This window comes from Oncorhynchus keta, chromosome 16 (assembly GCF_023373465.1).
Source record: "Oncorhynchus keta strain PuntledgeMale-10-30-2019 chromosome 16, Oket_V2, whole genome shotgun sequence".
In the NCBI taxonomy this organism is placed as follows: Eukaryota; Metazoa; Chordata; class Actinopteri; order Salmoniformes; family Salmonidae; genus Oncorhynchus; species Oncorhynchus keta.
Window position 1 is genome coordinate 5,929,413 of NC_068436.1, and position 20,536 is coordinate 5,949,948.

Consider the following 20,536-nt stretch of genomic DNA (forward strand, 5'->3'; position numbering starts at 1 on the left):
GTGTGTTGCATTAAATGAATAATGACACTAAAGCAAGTGTGCACTTCTCCAGTCAGGCTTTATTACATCACCCTGTGATGCTGTTATACTCAGTGCCATGACCAAGATCCATAAGAGAATGAATGAGCTTAAAAAGATGGGAAATTACAACAAATGGAGAGAAGATGATTGGAAAGACAGTGAAAGAAAACTCAGACTATATGAACAATACAATGATGGACATTCAACTCAAGACAGGTCCAGTAAACTAGTTGTACAACACCCGACAATGGTTGATGCTGATATTTTTCTTTTTACAACTATTGTGGTGTCTTCACAGCAGTGTTAACTGGATCAAATGTATTGTACAACGTGAGTGTGTACGGGGCCAGGGAGTATGAGAAAAGAGTAATGAAACTAGTTACAATTAATGGAGGACAATCCAGTTCTAGTAGAAACAGTCATGTTCTATTTTACAGAAACAAATGGGAGTTCTCTGGCCTTAAATACAAATCACCATACTTAGATCTAACTAATCAATATTATTAATAGCACTAATTATTACTTTTATATATATATACACAAATATTAGCAATGTTCTGTTTCGGTTTTTTCCTCGGTCTCAACATTTTGTAAGTACACTTGAAAATAAAATGTGATTTCTTATTTTTGGACCTCACACTCAAGCTCACATTCTGTACTAGTGCACACACACTTCAACTAGAGTAGATTACGAGTAATCTACTGATGCATCCCTATTCATTTATAGTGCACTACTTTTGACCAGGGCCTGGTCAAAAGAAGTGCCCTTTATAGGGAATAGGGTGCCATTTTGGACATTAAATTACTAGGCCACTATTCCAATATGTTATGGTTGAGTCTGCTTCATACACTAACCCTAATAAAAAAAAAATAAGGCTACGCTAGATTGTTTTGCTGTTGAAGAGGTGGAAGTCATCTTTGGGATGTAGGACGTAGGAACTGTTTTAAATAGTATTTTATGACGATACATCCTTCATTTAGCCGATTCCGCTGCCTCGAGAGGGATAACAGGCTCCAAGCCCAAATAGCCACAGCAGAGGAGCTAATGTGATGTCACCGAGTTCACACACACGTGGGCTCCTGCATGTTGCTCACCCCCTTTCTCTCTCTCAAAAGAAAAACATCTTAAACAGCATTTGAAGCTTTGAAAATCTGGCAGCCTCAAAGCAGACATAAGCACCAACCCATTGCTATTATAACCCCCCTCACACACACACAGACATATACTCTCACACAAACTGTTCATGTCCATTTGCATTTAGTCCATATCCTTTGGAAGAGGAGCAAGGTAGAGTTAGTGTTTGATATTGTTAAATCGCTAGAATCTATCTGCCCCCAGTCTTTTCCACAGACTAACATAGCAAGAGATGGAGTGGGTGAGAAAGAGAGCAGCAAAGGAAGAAACAGAAGACACAGAGGTCTAGCCAGTGGCAGTGGCTCTAAAGGGAGATATCTAATCATTGTAGTGAAGATGAAGCTTCAGGGGTGACATTTTCCCTAGCTACAGATCTAGGATCAGCTCGGCCCCCCCAATCCTGACCTTAAACATTAGCGGGGGGGAAATGGAAAACTGACCCCAAATCAGCATCTAAGGGTAACTTGACCCTACACGTAAGATGAAGGCAGGTCTTTCCCCCTGCCTGATTGCATTGTCCTACAGGATCTCACCGCCCCTATACACACACACCATCCCCACAGAGAGTGATAGGGGAGAGGTAAGGGGCATTACAACCCAAAATCTATCCTGAAAGAGGGAGGGTTGTGGTTAAACAGGGTCGATACCCAGTTTGTCCCTTCTTCAATTGGGGGAAAAAGGGTGGCTTGTTCCAAATGCCTGGGTTAGTACAATTCGCTGATCGGGGGGCTCAATATATATCTGGGCACATGTCCCAGTTGCCGTGGTCCTTCGCCTCCCAGTAGCCCCCCTTGTAGACGTGCATGGACTCTCCCGTGATGACGTCTTCAGTCCGCTCGAACCACATCGCCTCATAGTTGTCCTGGTGGACGCCTGACGAAAATAAGAGAAAAAGAAAGACATTTAACCGATTGAAAGAATCATAGGATGTTGAGGACCAGCCATGGAAGCTTTGGAAAAGGGACTTCTGCATCAAAAACAATTAAAATGATGAGGTCAGGATGACAAGGACAACATTGCAGCAGTATGGTGGTGTCTAGCTACAATAGTTACCAGAGTTGTCATGTCTAGTGCTTACAAGACTTCACACATACGAACGCCGTAAGACTTTGGGAAGAGTATTTCTCAACCAAGTTATACTGCAACTACTAGAGCATCTAAGAGGAAGGAGACGCAAACTATAGACAAATAACAGAAAGGAGAGAGAGAGAGAGAGAGAGAGAGAGCGAACAACACTGGTGTTACTTGCTTTTGACCGCAGCTCCATAATGACCTTCCATGTCATCCACTGGGGGAGGGGGGCAAGATGGAAAGATATGAGGTATGATATAAAAAAAATTGTGAGAATGAAATCATGGTGTGTGTGTGTGTGTGTCCCGAACGATGAATACTTGCTTTGATACTCTGAGAGGGGCGGCCCATGTGAGGCTGCAAAAGGGAAGACTGTCAGATGAGTATGTGAGGGTGTGGATAGAAATAGACAGTGATATAGAGAGGAAGAGAGTAGAGGGCTACTTGCTTGGAGTGCGAGGTGGAGAATCGTCGGGGTCCGCTGAAGGGGGAGAGAGGAACATGAATAATTGACAGAAAGGAAAGAAATGAAAAGGGGAAAAATATTTTTTTTTTTTACCTACAACCTAACCAATTAAATCTATTTAATATACGATGATACTTACTGGTGTGGAAAATTAAAGCTAGCCTGCTTTTACTGCGCTACAGAGCGGTTTCCTACCACAGGACATTGCCGCATATCAAAAAATTGTTTTCTTCAAACATTCCACTGTTTAATACTAGAATTCAAAATGTGCATTTCACAGCACAAGAATAAGCCGTTTCTAGGCATAGCCTGGAAATCTGGGTCGTATTCACTAGACACCTTAGGTAGAAAAACGTCCCGAAAACAGGAAAGGGACTACCTGAACTTGTCAAATAAGAAACTTGTTTAAAGTTGCAAAACGTTTTGTTAGTGTGCACTAATGAACACGACCCTGGTATTGATTGACTCGCATATTTGCATCACAAGAAAGCTAGCTACCATTTGTCTACATATACACACTAAACGGAAAGTGCTAGAAGGATCACGTGTCAGAAGGAGAGGGAATAAGAGTGAAAGTGTGGAGAAAGCGAGGGAGTGCTATAAGGACAGAGCGATGGAGGGAGGAAAGTTAGTGGTACTTGCTTTCGTCCGAAGCCTGGCTCGCTTCCGTACCAATCTCCACTGCATCGGCTGAACACAGCACAAACCAAGGATGGATGGATGAATAAAGAAAGCGGGATATGATGAGGTGATGGATTGTCAGAGGTATTAAAATACACCTACCTTGTGAAAAGTGGAACGGATTGGGTGTGTGTGTGAGAGAGAGTAAAGTGAAACAATAGGGGGAAGAGGAGGAGTACTTGCTTTTCAAAGGCGAGTCAGTGATGAAAGAGTCCTCAATGACAGCTTGGGGGACAGAGAGACAGACACGTGTGAAAGACAGACAGATATATATATATATATATATCTATACACACACAAGGAGAAAGGGACAGACAGGCAGACTATGAACACAGACAGCTCTGGGACGACACTCACTTGGTCTTTCCTCAAACCTGCCTCCATCTCTGTGTCCTCTCTCTCTAGCTACAATAGGAAGCCAAAGAGACCAGACTCCTCGTTCAACTTAACGGGGAGTACTTCCTTACTCACAACACTGGATCTTGCTCCCATCTTGGGCATGTCCCAATAATATCCTCAGCGGTACCGGAGCGCCAAGTCTAGGACCAAAAGGCTCCTCAACAACTTCTACCCCCAAGCCATAAGACAGCTGAACAATTCATAAAATCGCTACCGGACTATTTACATTGACCCCTCCCTTCGGGACTTGTTAGTAAGCATTTCACGTTAAGTGAAATTAAGTTTGATTTGATGTAAGTACTTCAAATATTGGATTGGTGAGGCATGGGTCAGTGGGTGTCTCCACCTTGTTTCTCATACCAGTCATTTCCTTTCAAATAAGTATAGGAAAGTCAACAAGTGGACACTGGGAGGAAGGAGAGATAATTGGGATGTAGCCCTTCTTGCAGCTCCCTCTTCCTTACCGTCCTCCGCTACCTCCACCCCTTCTGCCCCCTCCTCGGGCAGGTTGGCTGCACGCTGGGCCTCTCTCTCCCTCTCGCGGCGGACGCTCCTCTGCTTCTCCTCCAGCCGCTGCTTCTCGGCGTTGGCCTCGTCCCACCGGCCCGCCTCCATCAGCTGCTGGTCGGGCCGTCGCCGGCTGTCGGTGGGCGCCACGCCCTCCTCGGACTCGTTGAGCGTCAGCGCCAGCGACGAGAAGTAGTACATAGTCTCCGCTCCCTCGCTGCAGATGGGAGAAAGAGAGAGGATGGGAAATGAGGGGAGAGAGAGGATGGAGGAGGAAGTGGAAGGGACAGAGCAATGGAGAGAGATGCCAAACACAGGTGAGATGATTGAAAAAGCCATGTTCTTTGACAGCACCTCATCAGCAAACACACACTCTACTCACGGTAGTGGGTTCTTCTTCCAGAGCTCCTTGGCTTTGAGCGTCTGGTAGACGGTCTTCTGTTTGCCCTCGGTTCCGTTCTCTCCCTTATTGCTCTGCATCACCCTGGAGAACTCCATCTTCTCATCCCACGTCCCTGACAGCACATAGTGGGCCTTACCCTCCTTGTCGGTCACCACACCAGTCACCTTCCTGGCCACGTCTCTGGAGAAGTAGCTGTACGGGGCGAACTTGAGATGGCAGCAGTCACCGGTCCGGTGGTTCACCACGTCTATCTCTCCCGACTGAGAAAACCAGAGAGAGCGAGAATGGAATTCTTTAAAAATGTGTCGTTCACCTAATTAAATCTAGATTGTTTTTTTTTAAAGCTTGGAATTGGTCTAAAATCCATAGTCTAAAAAATCCATAGTCTAAAAACGTCCATAGTAGGTGCTGCGTGCGTCTATGCCAAAAAATTGTGGCCTGATAATGTCACTATAACAGAAATAGCCATCATGTGTGAAATATTTCTTACCTGGTCGATCCACAATTTGCCCACAATGATGTTGTGTACTGTTGTAGTTACTTTCTTCCACGAGTAGTGATTGTTGCTCTTTTCAAACACACATTGGATAGAGCCTGTGGAAGACGAATACACCATAGATTACACCACATTTGCGTTGATGGAGACATTTGGCTGGCAGCCCTAACACACCGCCTTACCCAGAGGCATGATGGAGAGGTATTTTCCCCTGAACTTGCTGGCGAGGGAGATCTCCTGTCGGAGGGTCCAGCCTCTCTCTGAGATGGCATGATGAGCAGCTGCAGGCGGGTGGTGACTCACCTGGATGAAGGAGGATTGGGTAGGGCAATATTACAATTGAGTCACTTAGCACAGTGTTTTGCAAACCAGGTCCTGGGGAACCACAGGTTTCTTTTTAACTGTGCACTAAAAACACCCAAATCCACTAAACAATGGCTTGATGATTAGCCAATTTAGTGAGTGTGATATGGTTGTGCTGGGATAAAACAACATATTTAAACAATTTATCTAACTTAGTTTCATACGCATGGGAGTAAAGAGAGCTGTTGTTTCCCACAGCTGCCACTAGGGGGTGTTTTCCCTCTCAGTAATCCTCCAGAAAATTGAGTACCACAGTATGAGTCATAAAACCCAGAAATGGTTCCAATCGTTTTTTTTTCTTTTTTTTCCCACCATTAATTTTTCAATCTGGGATTTTAGAACTACTTAATATAAGGGTTGTGTTTCGTGTAGGCGTGACGTTTTGATAACCACACAAATCTCTCGGACACGGTAACTTCACCAATAACAACCATAGCATTTGGGGAATCAATTGAGGCAAATCTATTGATAAAACTCACGGCTATCAAAACATCACACCAAGGTAAGCCTACACAGTTAATAAATATAAAAAAACAAAATCTGTAAAATTCACAATGTGAAAAATGAATGGTGGAAAAACCACTGGAACCATTTCCGCGGTTTTATGGGTATTACGTGTTGGACTATTGGAACGTGATACTGCAGAAGGGAACGTGTTACAGCACCACAGGTGATGGACAGCGCTGGATCTCCTGACAGTTTATAGAGGTCCCACTACCCATAGATGCCCTCTCTGTAAACGTACTGTGGGAATTGTAATGGGAAATTATTTTCCTGTATTTGATTTACTGTCGACATGGGACTGATATGTAATAAACATGACTATGTGCGGGGGGGCAGACAGATGCATTCCCTTGGGGAAGGGGAACAGGAGCCAACCATGTAACGTTTTATCTAATGAAGTTGTCGTCACTTGTTACGTCTATAATTGTCTGTTGTAACCAAGTACTGATGTTCTACCTTTGACCTGTTAAAACTGACGGTATCAAATGTTATGGTTAATGTTTGACGCTCGATTCGAGGACAGAGATAATGTAACTGTGTCACTGTAGCAGCTCTTGCTGGCACTTCCTGCAAGCATCTCGGGCTGGTGTTTACAGAACATTTGATGCTGTGGGATTCATATTTAAGGGCCTTCTCTGCTTTTGTTCTGGAGGGGTCTCCTTGTTGCAACTCATAATAAACCGGATTGATATGATCAGATTGTTGTGATGTCAACTTGTGGTTAATTGAATGTGTATTGGTTTTAAAACACATACAACCACTGTAGATGCAAATCTTCTCTCCTACTCTCTCTCTGCCCCCTCCCGCACTTAGCCCCTCACTATTTTAATTTGTAGCCATCACCCCCCCTTCTGTTTTTCCAATTCCCCTCTCTCCCAACCAGTCATTCCCCCCCACCTTTACCTGCTCACACAGTGAACGGTAGCCGCTCTCCCTCAGCCGGTCCAGTTCGTAGGTCTCCCCCAGTAGGGGGTTGAAGGGTTTCCCTGTACGGTGGACCGTAGTGGAGTAGGATGATACGGTGAAGGCAGCCACGTAGCACAGCTGCTCCAGAGAGCTCTGGCATTTAGCCGCCTTGTCCAGGAGCTCGTAGTACTCCAAGTCCTCGGATAGACGCTGCAGCATGGAGATGGGCTCGTTGAAGTTCACCTGAGATAAATGGGGAGAACGGGGGGCGAGGACGAAAGGAAACTTAGAAATGGAAAGGGTTGAGGAAAAATACAGGTAACTGCCAAAATAAAGGAAACACTGACAAAGTGTCTGGGACTCTATTGGAGGGATGCGACACCATTGTTCCACAATTTGGTGGAAAATGCTGTCTCAGGCACCTCTCCAGAATTTCTCATAAATGTTCATTTGGGTAGAGATCTGGTTTATGAGACACACACACTTTAAAACCCCATATGCTCCTTCGAGACCCCTCTTTCAAAGTCACAGACCTCTTTTTCTAGCCGTGGTAGCCAAAATACTTGGGAAACTGGCCATTTTTATACATGACCCTAAGCATGATGGGATGTTAATTGCTTAATATATTCAGGAACCATCCTGTGTGGAAGCACCTGCTTTCAATCTACTCTATTCCTCACTTACTCAAGTAGTGTTTCCTTTATTTTGGCACTTACCTGTAGATCCATTTCATTCCAGAAAGTTGTTCCCTCCCTTCTGCCCTTCTTCAATACAATGCACAGAGCTAAAAGCAATGGTTAGGGTGTGCTGCAATAGTCTATAGTCACACACACACACACACACACACACACACACACACACACACACACACACACGTGTTTCTTACAGGCATGGGGATCTTGGAGAGCTCTTTGCCAATGCAGTTCTTCATAATGCTCCAGAGGTTCAGCGAATAGTTGGGCTTGTCTGGAATTTTGGTCCGCCTCTTCCTCACTGGCTCCACCTCCAGGGACTGGGGCGACTCCGGATTGGACCCCAACGACTGCTCGTCACAAAGCTGTGGGTGGCCAATGAAGAGGGCAGAACACATACGTTTTATTTCAAGGGACATCCTATGTACTGTAAAGCAAGTAATTAAACAAATATTTCAAATTTCAAAACACAGTGACAGACTCACCGATTGGTCATCGATTCCAGTCTCAGCACTGAGACCACTGATGTTACTTCCTGACCTTCTGAGTGGAGGAGAAGGAAACAGATATATAGAAAGAAAGAAGTGCATTTACCAATTACAGTTCCTTCTAAAAGCTCAGTTTATTCCTCATAAAATGACATTTGTAAGAGAGAGAGAGAAAAAAAACTGTAAAACATACACATATATATATATACACACATATATACACACACACACACACACACATATATATACATATATGTGTGTATATATATATATATATACACACATACATACATACATACATACATACATACATACATACAAAACATTTTTTTAAAGAATAAAAAATTGTTTACAATTTTTTTTTTTAAAAGAGGTAGAGGCGTGCTGACCTATGATACTTGGGGTCGGCCGGTACAGTGATGAACCCTGCCGGGTCCTCCATAGCGTCAAAGAACTCGTTTTCATCATCCTCGTCGCTTGCGTCTCCCTTTGCTGAGCCCAAACCTGAGGGAGGAAATGAAATATTATGAATGACAGTGTGTTGTAGATTCACTGGTTGACTTAACTAGCAGGCTAACAGTCCGTTTGGAGTTAGAGGGGGGTTAAAGGTCAGGGGTCAAGGAGTTAATGTAACAGTTTGTTCGGGGTCAGAGGTGATGCCTTACTCTTGCTGTTCAGGGCAGGGTTGCTCTGGGAGAGGGGCAGTACGGTGGCCCCTCTGAAGGCCCTCTCCAGGTGGTTGTGCTGCTTGGCAAGCTGCTCCAATGTTTCCTCCAGCCTTATCCTCTGGTCCCGCTCTGAATGCAGGGCTTTCTGCCACCGCTTACTGTGGGCCTGGGCCAGCGCTAAGAAGTCTCTGCATGCCTGGGGAGAGAAATGTTAGGGAAACAGAGGAATGTCAGGGAAATCTCAAAGAAATGCTTTAAGAACATTCATACAACACCACAAAGCCTTGTAAATGTTTGTGTGACACTCAAGAAACAGATGGCTCGTACTGTGGGCTTCAGCTAGACTGCACTATTAGACCTTCACTGTATTCTATGAACAATCGCTTCGTAAACCAGTTGCCTTTGCACACTGTAAAAACAATAACACCAACAACAACACGTACGTTGATCATAGCGTTGGAGGTGATGCGGAACAACGTGGCTCTCTCCGTCACCTGCCGGATCTTGCCATCCGTGTCGCCTCCCAGACGCACCCCCTCCAGCTCTGACAGGGACCTAAGGACAGGGGCACAGCCAAGGAGTCAGCCAGTCCCTTCAACGCATCCCCCTCAGCCCATCCCTTTTGTATGTAGTACATGTCATTTGTTTATTCACTCACAGACTACTCTGCAAACAAGAAAAATATCTGGTCCATAACAAAATCTTAGCCCTTACCTGGTCAACCAGTTACTACTATGTGTTGTAAGGATAGAACCCAGCAATAGCTTTTTGCATCCATTGATGTGTTCTATGGATGTGAGCAAAGTTATCTTGTTCTATTAATATTGGTATCTATACACGGGGGAAATCAACCAGTTGTTGATTGTAAGGTTTGTGAGAGTGATGGGTTGACCCCTGACCTTTGGAGGGCGGAGCCGTGCTTGGCGATGAGGTCGTTGCAGGTGCTCAGGTCTTCCACCTTGCTGCCCAGCGTGCGCAGTGTGGACTGTACCTCTGAGTTAGAGTTACGTGCCCCTCCGCCCTGTCCCGAGGTAGGGGGTGACGTCGGACACTCATCACCAGAGTCATCTGGAGAAGAAGAGGCAAAAGAGGAGAAGAATCTCAAATATATTTTGATTTGTTTAACACTTTTTTGGTTACTACATGATCCCATGTGTTATCTACAATGTAGGGAAAAAAGAAAGAAAAACCCTGGAATGAGTAGGTGTCCAAACTTTTGACTGGTACTGTATATGAAGAACAAATATATACATTCTGTCAGAATGATAGCCCCACCCCCTCACTAATTGGGGGTTATACAGTAAACTGTAATTCTTGAGAATTAAAACATGTTCTCTCTCTCTCTCAAAGGAACACATGCAGTATACACTCCACTCAGACACCCTCCTTCCCTTACCCTCTCTCTGTACCCATTAAAGACTGTTCTACACAGACAAATCCCTCCCTCACCAGACTCGGCCTGATTGCGGACAGCCTTGGCCTTGGCCAGCTCCAGGGCGGTGATCCAGCGCTGCCGCTCCACCTCAGAGCTGGCCTTCAGGTGGTAGGTCTGTGCCCCGCCGTTGGAGATGACAAAGTTGCACGAGTCCTCCACCGCGATGTTGGCCGTGGCCAGGTTGATGGTGCCCCGGCACGTGTGGCCCATCTCCGCCTGGGTCCTGGGGAGAAACAGAGCGAGAAAGTGGAGTGGATTAAACTAGGGTCAACTCCTGAAAAACTCGGTAACCAAAAAAACTGAAAAACTCGGTAACCAGCTCCAACTCCTGCTTGTACGGCTGGTCCGAAAACAACTTCCAGCCCCCTAACCTGGATCGCTTCAGTGTTTACTCATCTGAAGGAACCATATAGGAAGCAATATGGCAGAAGCCTCTCTAAGCCTACTGGAAGCCAAGATAAAGACATCACTTTAACTACGCCTACCTGGTTTCTTTTGTTCTGCAAACTCCAGAAAGAGGGACCAAGGCTAGAGAATATGTTCAGACTGAGGCAGCTTTAGGCTAGTTGGAGCAAGATTGAGTAACCTAATTTTGGACAACAATGTTCTCTCTTCCACATGAATGTTTTATTGTACATTACATTTAGTAAAGGTCTCTAATTACAGACAGTTTAACCAGGAACCATTATGATCACACAAGCAAAGAGGAGGGTGTACCCAATACTCAGAAGCGTGGCAATAAAAACCAGCTGACTGATAGACCAGTGTGGACTATTGGCTATTGTTGCCTAACTAATTTGTTCATATGGAACAAAGGAATCTGTCTAATACAGCTATGCTATCTCAGAGGCAATATAGCCTAGTGTTGAAAAAACATTTCATATTGCACCATTTCTGGTTTCACAATTTTGCATGATTGCAAAAACCTATGTACAAATGTCTCGCTAAATGCACTCTTGGCAAGTTCTTCGAGAGAAAACCTTACTTGGAAAAAGACTCAGAGATAGGAACGTGAAGTGTGTGAATTGTTGGACGTGCTTATCACCCGACTCTAAATTGTTAGGCAAACAGTACTGTACACACACACACACACACACACACACACACACACACACACACACACACACACACACACACACACACACACACACACACACACACACACACACACACACACACACACACACACACACAGCATGCTTGGAGTGGGAGGTGAATGGTACACAGCTACATCACTAAACAAACACAACTCATATTACACAGCCCAGTGAAGACACGATGACTCCCCCACAGGGCTGAAAACACAATAAGTATTCGGACACACCCCTTTGTTGCAAGCAGAACAGAGAGGAGTCATGCAATATTGTGACACCATTAAATGGCAAAGAGTAACACAGGGAATCCATAATGACCTCTAGCTTCAATTTCTTTATGATACCGTGCTCCATAGTCAAAACTCATGATAGGCATATAAAGGAGAGCAAGTTGTATTCATCTTGTAGGGCAGGGGAAATGGGAACGACACAGAGCAAATCACAGCTATAATATAACCGTTTAGTTAGTCCTCCTAGCTAACAAACTAGCTAGCACAGTTTCCTTCACTCCCACCTGCCAAACACTTGCCCTTGCCGTTGTTAACAGAATTGCTGGAAAGCAGTGCCCAACAGGCACGGGTGAAATACACTGTCTGCTGGTGTGCTAGCTAGCTACTTATCCCGCATGCTGTGCACCGGAGTCCTAGCTAGTTAACTAACCAGCTAGCTAGAACACAGTGTCCTTCACTCCCGCTTCCCGAACACCGGCCCTCCCCTGCAGGAAAACAGTGCCCGACAGGCAGGGGTGAAGGAAAACGTCTACCATTGTCCTAGCTAGCTACTGACATTGTTTCCCCCCGCCTCTTCTTGTGTGGGGTTTATCAGCGTCCAATGTTATGGTGCATTACCGCCAACTACTGTACAGGAGCACCCTGCCTCCCGCCTATGTAACCGGAGTCCTAGCTTAATAATAGACCATAAGAAGTATAAAAAGGGGTTCCGGCACATGCAGGAATGCCCACAAGCAGGACCTCCCTGAATTGCGGGCAGCAAAGATGTCTGGTAACTGTTAGTCTCATCTGTTACAGCAGATGCAAAGAGGTACCATGTCATGCAAGCCCATCTCCATCCATTCTTTACCTGTAGTAGGAGAGTAAACCGTTGCTCAAGACGAACCATCGTCGCTGGTAGCCCTTGATGTAATTTGTCCATTTGAATAGCCATCCTTTGTATGTGTCTCCAGCCGGAGTCGGGGTGGGTGCCTTGGGCTCTGACATTATGACAGCCTGAGCCTTCACAGTGGGCTACTAGATTGGGGCCTAGGGACATGAAAAGCAGTAAGACAACCTGAAAATGGCAGTGGAAAATCTACAGGACAATTTACCAGCTAACTAATCCATACACACTTGGGATACGTAGAGGTCTAGCAGTAGACCACGTAAGATGTCAGTGTAAAAAGTCAGAACAGTTTCTACAATCAGCATAACCCAAAGGCCGGTAGGCGGCGATATTGAGTCGTTTCGACATCGCCATCTACCGGCCTTTGGGCTCCAATCAGCAGTCAACACCCGATTCCCCATCAGTGACACTAGCCTATCTGTCAAATACCTCGCTTTGGTTAACAGTTTATATTGTGTAAATTGATATAGTAAGTGATATCGGCAACTTAGCTAAAGCTGGATAAGTTGTTGGAGACCAACTGCTGCTAGTGATGTTAATTAACAAGACTTAGCATGCTAGCTAGCCTACAAAACTCGGGCTAGATAAGATAGGCTAAGCAGGTAGTTAAGCTAGTTATAGTAGCTAGCTAACGTTAACGGCATAACCAGTCTTGTCGAGGGCAAGACGATAACAGCAATCACGTTACCATCCAAACGTCGGCATAAAGCTAGAGGGATACTAGCTAACGTTACTACTACACAATTTGCAATGACTGTACACTTTACACATTTAGCATTGTCAGTGCAAAATCAACACAAACTCGCTAGCGGCCTAACAACACAGCACAGCCTGGCGCTGAAGTGCAGCATCACACACCGGACTCACGACAATGACAGGCGGATCCACATCGACGCTAGCGACCGTCGACCGAGAGTCGATGCCTTGAGCAGCTAATCATCTCATGTTTTGCAATAAAAATACACATATATTATGCTCGTATAGATAGCTAATCAATGATCCACACAACCAACCTTTATCAGTATGTCGAGGAAAAACTGACGCAATTTCCTTGGGCTTGACAACTTCAACATCCGACTATCAGACTGGACATTTATTTTTGCATTAAAAAAATGAAAGTAACATGGCAAACGTAGCTATCAAGCTACAACCTTTCCCAATCAAAGTTGTCTTCTCCTTAGCATTAAATGTCACGAACACAATTGATTTCAGTTTGTTTACTTTTTTTTTATTTTTTTTTTTTTACAAATATGTCTACCTACCTTGTATCGATGGGCAAGTTCGTTTTACGTGGGCGGGTTGTGCACATTGTAAACCATTCCATTGGTCTATAATGAAATATCCACTCAACTGGGCACCGGTCCATGCAAAACGAACCAGCCCACTCACTGGTACCACCTGTGTGTGCCGCCAGAGACGACAAAGTGCTTTCGCTTCAAAATGTAAACACATAAATAAGAGTCCTCGTTAGAAACCTTTGTCAAGGAAAATACTTACAATTCTCAACGCCGGTGGAACCTTCATATACAGCCATTGGGTGGAGCACTGTGGGTGGGGGTGTATTCCTTACGGAAACAATTTTACGGATTGCCATAACCCCAATCCGGATATTTCATTGGTGATGAAAAACATCTCACCCTGTATCTTGACCTGTCACACTTGTCTGTGCCATGGGTCCACAGTCTGTTAGCAGCGCCAGCTTCAGTTGACCCCGTAGTGTCCTGTTCTAGTTCTAGGCCCTACTGTATGTCTCATGCCCAGTTAGGCATCAAGTCTCCAGCAGTTTGTGGCCTTAGTAGTAGCTGGCTATGAGTCCCCTGACTTGTCAGGCCCTAGGCCTCCTGTCCTACTAGGGTCTCAACCACCTGACTTGGGGTACCCACCATTCCCTGAACCGGAGGGCCTGCTGTCCACCACCTGCCCTGGATGCCCCTCACACCGGGGAAGCCACACAACCTCACCTCAGGGACCCAGCTTTCTTCATGCTCTGGATCCCTTATAGGCCTTGTTCAGAGCAGAGATCACCTGAATCTGCTCTACCCTGGGAGCCATCTCCAGCTGGTAAGGTACTGTGTCAGTTGGATTCTGCTGGAGCCATGCCAACTCTTGCACTAGGAGCCAAACCTCCCCCTTCCTCCCAGCTCAACACCTCATGAGTAAATGTCAGTTGGCCGAGCATTCAGAGGTCAAGACATCAGGTACAAGGTAGCACGTCCAGTGAAAACAGGACACCGCTTACCAGCTGCCACTCAAGTATTATGTCCAGACGCACCTTGACTGGTCCCTTTGTTGCTCTGCCTACATACCCTGCCATTAACCTGCACCTTTGGTTATAGCCCTTTTATTGTTAAGGCATCCATGGAATGGCAGAGAGGCTGAACATCAAAGGGTGTAAACACATAAATATGAGTCCTCGTTAGAAACCTTTGTCAAGGAAAATACTCTTACATTTCTCAATTGTTGCACACCAGCAGAAGCAGAAAATATTTTGGGTATCTCAGATTGTTCTGGCAATTCTCACATAGAAACTTCATTGAGAGAAAGGATGTTTGACAGGCATTATACATTTGTATCACCATTTACATTTTTTTTTTTTATCATGATGAAAGTATACATTTTTGGTCTATTTGTAGACCAATACAATATAAAAGGAATGTGAAAATCTGTATTTCAGAATCTGTATATATTCCATGTTAGAGCACACAATAAAGAGTATAATGATGACACCAAGATGTTGTCTGTATCATGTACGGTTCACGGATCATAAGGTCTTACTGTACAGATTCTGAAATACAGATTTTCACTGTCGGTCTAAAAGGGGCCTACAACTCCCCCTTTTTTTTCCTTCAAGTTTCTATATGAGAATTGTCAGAAATATCTGATACACAAAATATTTCCCACTACCGCTGGCATTTTATGCCCAAAGGGATGAGGGTGAAGTCCACCTTTAGTTAGTGTGTGTCTTTGTTGTGTTGAGAAGAGGACCACTCTGTAAGAGACAACTCTCCATAAAGGTACAAAGACAGAAATGTGTGTATCCTCTTCCTCTTGGACCAGAAAAAAATACACGTTTTGCTGTATGAGCATTTCAACTCCTACTTTTTGACAAGCAAACTCACTCTCTCATTCTCGCTCTCCCTCTTTTCACCTTTTCCTCCTTTCCAGGGTTAATCATAACTCTGTAGACCCTGGCCCAGACACAGCCTTCATCTCCTTTACTTGTTCTCCCACAACTACCGTGAACAAAAATATAAATGCAACATGTAAAGTGTTGGTCCCATGTTTCATGAGCTGAAATAAAACAACACAGAAATGTTCCAATACGCACAAAAAGCTTATTGCTCAAAAATGACGTGCACAAATTTGTTAACATCCCTGTTAGTGATCATTTCTCACTTGCCAAGATAATCAATCCATCTGACAGGTGTGGCATATCAAGAAGCTGACGAAACAGCATGATCATTACACAGGTGCACCTTGTGCTGGGGACAATAAAAGTGGTGACAGTGGGGTTATGGTATGGACAGGCATAAAGTACGGACAACAAACACAATTGCATTTTATCGATGGAAATTTGAATGCACAGAGATACCTTGATGAGATCCTGTCGTGCCACTCATCCGCCGCCATCACCTTATGTTTCAGCATGATAATGCACGGCCCCATGTCACAAAGATCTATACATAATTCCTGGAAGTTGAAAATATCCCAGCAGCGCCTCTTCAACCTCAGGAGGCTGAAGAAATTCGGCTTGTCACCAAAAGCACTCACAGATGCACAATCGAGAGCATCCTGGCGGGCTGTATCACCGCCTGGTACGGCAACTGCTCCGCCCTCAACCGTAAGGCTCTCCAGAGGGTAGTGAGGTCTGCACAACGCATCACCGGGGGCAAACTACCTGCCCTCCAGGACACCTACACCACCCGATGTTACAGGAAGGCCATAAAGATCATCAAAGACATCAACCACCCGAGCCACTGCCTGTTCACCCCGCTATCATCCAGAAGGCGAGGTCAGTATACAGGTGCATCAAAGCTGGGACCGAGAGACTGAAAAACAGCTTCTATCTCAAGGCCATCAGACTGTTAAACAGCCACCACTAACATTGAGTGCCAACACACTGACACTGACTCAACTCCAGCCACTTTAATAATGGGAATTGATGGGAATGATGTAAATATATCACTAGCCACTTTAAACAATGCTACCTTATATAATGTTACTTACCCTACATTATTCATCTCATATGCATACGTATATACTGTACTCTATATCATCGACTGCATCCTTATGTAATACATGTATCACTAGCCACTTTAACTATGCCACTTTGTTTACATACTCATCTTCTATGTATATACTGTACTCGATACCATCTACTGTATCTTGCCTATGCTGCTCTGTACCATCACTCATTCATATATCCTTATGTACATATTCTTTATCCCCTTACACTGTGTATAAGACAGTAGTTTAGGAATTGTTAGTTAGATTATTTGTTGGTTATTACTGCATTGTCGGAACTAGAAGCACAAGCATTTCGCTACACTCGCATTAACATCTGCTAACCATGTGTATGTGACAAATAAGATTTGATTTGATTTAATACACAAACTTAAGCATTTATTTACATAAAATCCTGTTCCCAATGTTATTAAATAATGTTAGTACTTTCCCCCCAGGCCAAGGTCATAAAAACAGGCATCAGTACACTTAATTTCTTTTGAGCCTAATATCTGATGGTCAAATACAAAATCTTGAACTTGTTTTTTTCTTCTTAAAAATGCTTCATGTTGTGAGAAATGTTGATAAAGGGTCTTGTTTTCAGATCTTTCACTTTCTGCCACAGTTAATGTTTTTTTGTCTTTCCCCAACCATTTCACCTACAACAGTTGTGTGTGTTTGTGAATTCAGGATTGGCTACTAATGGCAAAGTTAATGGAGTACAAGTGCTCTGATGGGAGTGGGAGGGAAGCAGCTGTCATTTGTCTGTAATGGTTTATGCTCTTAAAAATATATATATATATTAGATCAGCGTCTGGGGATAATTTAATCATACTCCATACAACCCTCAGCTGCAGAGATAATGCTACTCCACAGCACCATGAGGCGACAAATTAACAGTGATATGTTTTGTGGTTATTCCAAGTGAATAGAGATACCGTGGATTGCTTGCAGATTCCATCTCTAGACTCTGAGGTCTCGAGTTTCCATCATTGTTATTAAAGGCCTAGTGCGGTCAAAACTGTGATTTGCCTGTGTTGTATATATCGCCACACTATGAGGTTGGAATAATAAATAAAAATAGTGATATTGCCCATTTAGTGTAAAAGCTGTTTGAAAACATTGGCTGAAATTTCAGCCTGTGTTGGTGGGATGAAGTCTTGGCCTGCCTGGTGACATCACTAGTTAATAGACCAATAAGAAATATATTTCTAAACCTTTCTGCTAACAGTTTGTTTTCAGTTTTCCCCTCCCCACTCAGATCACCCCCACACAGTCTTAGCAAAAATTCTTGCCTGAGAAATTGGTCTTTGCTAAGCTATTTTAGTTCATCTTTGACCATTTTAAATGAAAACAACAAGAGTAAGGTACTTAATTGTTGCGCAGAAATGATTTGATATTGAGATCAAAACGGCTACATTGAGCCTTTAAATCTAGACTCGAGAACATAATAGAACAGTGGTCCTAATGTAATTCCTGGGGGACCCACAGGGAGTGAACATTTTTGTTTTATTGGAGCACTATTATACATGTTCATAATAAAATGCTTTATTAGTTCATTAGTTGTTTAAAAAAAAAAGGTTTTACAAAATGTTGAACATATCAATAACATCAGTCTCACCATTCTCTCAATCACCTTAAGAGACCGGGAAACTCCTGTTTCTAACAACGTGAAAACATCCACACCATACTTTGAACAGCCTGTACTGTACTGTTTCATCATTATTCAAATAAAAGCAGACATGATTTACATAGAACATTTTACAAAATGAAATGGAATCACATATCAATGTATTTGAAACCCACAAGATGAATGACCCAGAGCTGCTTTGCTTTCTTAACAGTCTTGTCCATATCCTGCTTCTTATTCTCATCTCCTGACAGAAGCTCTTGGTGTTTTAATTGTCTTTCTTCTTTCCACCATCTTCCTGTTTTCTTTCTTTGTGGATGAACAGCATATGCCTGTTGAGGTTAACCTTGTAATTGAAGCTTTTTCCACATTCTCCACATTTAAATGGTTTCTCTTCCATGTGAATCATTATATGTTTGGTTAAGTCACTCTTTTGCTTGAAGCTTTTCCCACAGTCACCACAGGTAAATGGTTTCTCTTCCGTGTGAGTCAGTAAATGAGAAGTTAGGTTCCTCTTCCTGTTGAAGCTTTTCCCACAGTCACCACAGCTAAATGGTTTTTCTCCTGTATGATTCTGGATATGATCAATGAGGGTCTCCTTGCGATTGAAGCCTTTCCCACAGTACCCACAATGAAATGGTTTTTCTCCTGTGTGAATCATTTTGTGTCTGTTCAGGGTCTGCCTGCGAGTGAAACTTTTCCCGCAGTCACCACAACAAAATGGTTTCTCCCCTTTCGTCTTTCCATTTTCGCACTGTGTTGCTTCTTTGTGGACAAGCAGTATATGCCTGTTAAGAGTAAGCTTGCGATTGAAACTTTTTCCACAGTCACCACAGTTAAATGGTTTCTCTCCCGTGTGAATCACTATATGTTTGGTTAGTTCTCCCTTCAGCTGAAATCGGTTCCCACAGTCTCCACAGCTAAATGGTTTCGCCTCTGAATGAATCCTCGAGTGCATCTTCAGTCGGCCAACCTGAGTGAAGCATTTGCCACAGTCAAGGCAGCAATGAGGTTTTTTAGACGCGGTGCTGCTTTTTGTATGTTTCCTCAATGGTGGGCTGCTGTCAAGTCCTAATGGGTCGCTGCTTATGGCCGAGCTGTGGCTGGAGGTATTACCTTCATTATCTAGAGGGTTACACGAACTGTCAAGACCCTTTATGTGAGCCACAGTGCCAAAAGGGTCGTGATCCAACAGTTTAAAGTCACTACCCCTGTCCTCCACGGTCTGGGGAAGATCACATTCACTTTTCACACAAGGAGGAGTGAATATGAACTCTATGGTGTCCGTCTCCAGGCCTTGAAGCTGTCCTACCTCCTGACTGGTCCAGATTTCCTCCTGTTCTTCTTTAATCTGTGTGAGCGCTGGTTTCTCCTGACTCAAACTGGGGCTCCACTCCTGCTCACAGTGCTGCTGCTCAGGGGTTTCTTCCTCTTTTATCTCTGTTGTGATCCGCAGAAGTCTCCGTAGCCGGTCATTCTCCTCTTTAGATCGGGAAATTTCCTCCTGGTACTTGGCTACCACTTTCTCTACAACGTCAAAAATCTCCACAGCAGCCACTGTTAAACGTTCATTAACAAATGCACTCAAAGACTGGAGTTTAGCCATTTTCAGAAGACTGCGAATTCGGTATTAAGTTTCGTGTCTTCCTTGGTCGACACAATGACTGTTCGATATCAAAACAAACTCGCTTCCAAATCGATTTCCGTGTTTTCTTCTTCTTTTATTCTTTCAGTGGGTGCCGAGTCCAGAAAAGGAAAATAGCGCCACCAGCTGGATGGAGTTCTGAGCTGCAATAGGTGATATGGTGAGTGTGAACCAAGAACCGGAAAGAGCCCCACGGTGTAAGTCTATAATACCCACGAAACCTAACGATCAAACAGTGAAATGGTTCTAATCGTTTTCGATCATTCAATTTTCACATAGGGAATTTTAGAAACACTTCAAATTAGGGCTTTGTTTTGTGTAGGCTTACCCTAGCGTGACGTTTTGATAACCGTGTAAATCTCTCTCGTGCAAGGATACTTTTAACAATATATTCGGCTTTATTTACTCTGATTTGAAAAAAACCTAATTAACATCAAAGTAGACATTCTGCAAGACTACAAATCCCTGCAAGCTCCTGCACATCATCTGTAGCTGACATCTTTGCTAACAGCTGTGTCAGTTGAAAACTTGCACAAGACATTTCACAGAATATTCCATTTAAAGAAATGTTGCCAATTTATTCATCACT

The 20,536-nt window shown here is 43.9% G+C and overlaps 2 protein-coding genes across 13 annotated transcripts; both read right to left on the reverse strand.

Annotated features, from left to right (window-relative positions):
* Positions 1 to 39: 39 nt before the first annotated feature.
* Positions 40 to 13,845, reverse strand: osbp (oxysterol binding protein). Of its 12 annotated transcripts, XM_052464571.1 has the most exons (20): positions 13,462 to 13,687; positions 12,410 to 12,588; positions 10,250 to 10,458; positions 9,700 to 9,868; positions 9,244 to 9,355; positions 8,798 to 8,996; positions 8,522 to 8,636; positions 8,130 to 8,187; positions 7,839 to 8,009; positions 6,950 to 7,195; positions 5,362 to 5,482; positions 5,174 to 5,277; positions 4,663 to 4,943; positions 4,238 to 4,497; positions 3,558 to 3,599; positions 3,336 to 3,383; positions 2,676 to 2,708; positions 2,552 to 2,584; positions 2,406 to 2,444; positions 40 to 2,029 (listed from the first exon to the last, which is right to left on the reverse strand). In XM_052464571.1, the coding sequence occupies exons 2-20, from the start codon at positions 12,544 to 12,546 to the stop codon at positions 1,887 to 1,889; spliced, it is 2,520 nt and encodes an 839-aa protein (XP_052320531.1). In that variant the 5' UTR covers positions 12,547 to 12,588; positions 13,462 to 13,687; the 3' UTR covers positions 40 to 1,886. The 12 variants fall into 12 exon arrangements, with proteins under 12 accessions (XP_052320531.1, XP_052320528.1, XP_052320530.1 ...); XM_052464568.1 differs by lacking the exon at positions 13,462 to 13,687 and adding an exon at positions 13,711 to 13,845 and having other exon boundaries at positions 2,406 to 2,584; XM_052464570.1 differs by having other exon boundaries at positions 2,406 to 2,584; positions 8,130 to 8,184; positions 13,462 to 13,688.
* Positions 13,846 to 17,485: 3,640 nt separating this feature from the next.
* Positions 17,486 to 20,002, reverse strand: LOC118395415 (gastrula zinc finger protein XlCGF57.1-like). Its single transcript, XM_035789215.2, has one exon. The coding sequence runs from the start codon at positions 19,906 to 19,908 to the stop codon at positions 18,571 to 18,573; it is 1,338 nt and encodes a 445-aa protein (XP_035645108.2). The 5' UTR covers positions 19,909 to 20,002; the 3' UTR covers positions 17,486 to 18,570.
* Between the last annotated feature and the right edge of the window lie 534 nt (positions 20,003 to 20,536).

Excerpts from the sequence above, each read along its gene's own strand:
- osbp (XM_052464568.1), bottom strand. The coding sequence starts at position 12,546 with ATGTCAGAGCCCAAGGCACCCACCCCGACTCCGGCTGGAGACACATAC. Across the intron at positions 9,869-10,249 it reads CCGCAATCAGGCCGAGTCTG|ATGACTCTGGTGATGAGTGT; the intron begins GTGAGGGAGGGA and ends CTTCTTCTCCAG. Across the intron at positions 7,196-7,838 it reads TCTCCAAGATCCCCATGCCT|GTGAACTTCAACGAGCCCAT; the intron begins GTAAGAAACACG and ends CATTTATCTCAG.
- LOC118395415 (XM_035789215.2), bottom strand. The coding sequence starts at position 19,908 with ATGGCTAAACTCCAGTCTTTGAGTGCATTTGTTAATGAACGTTTAACA.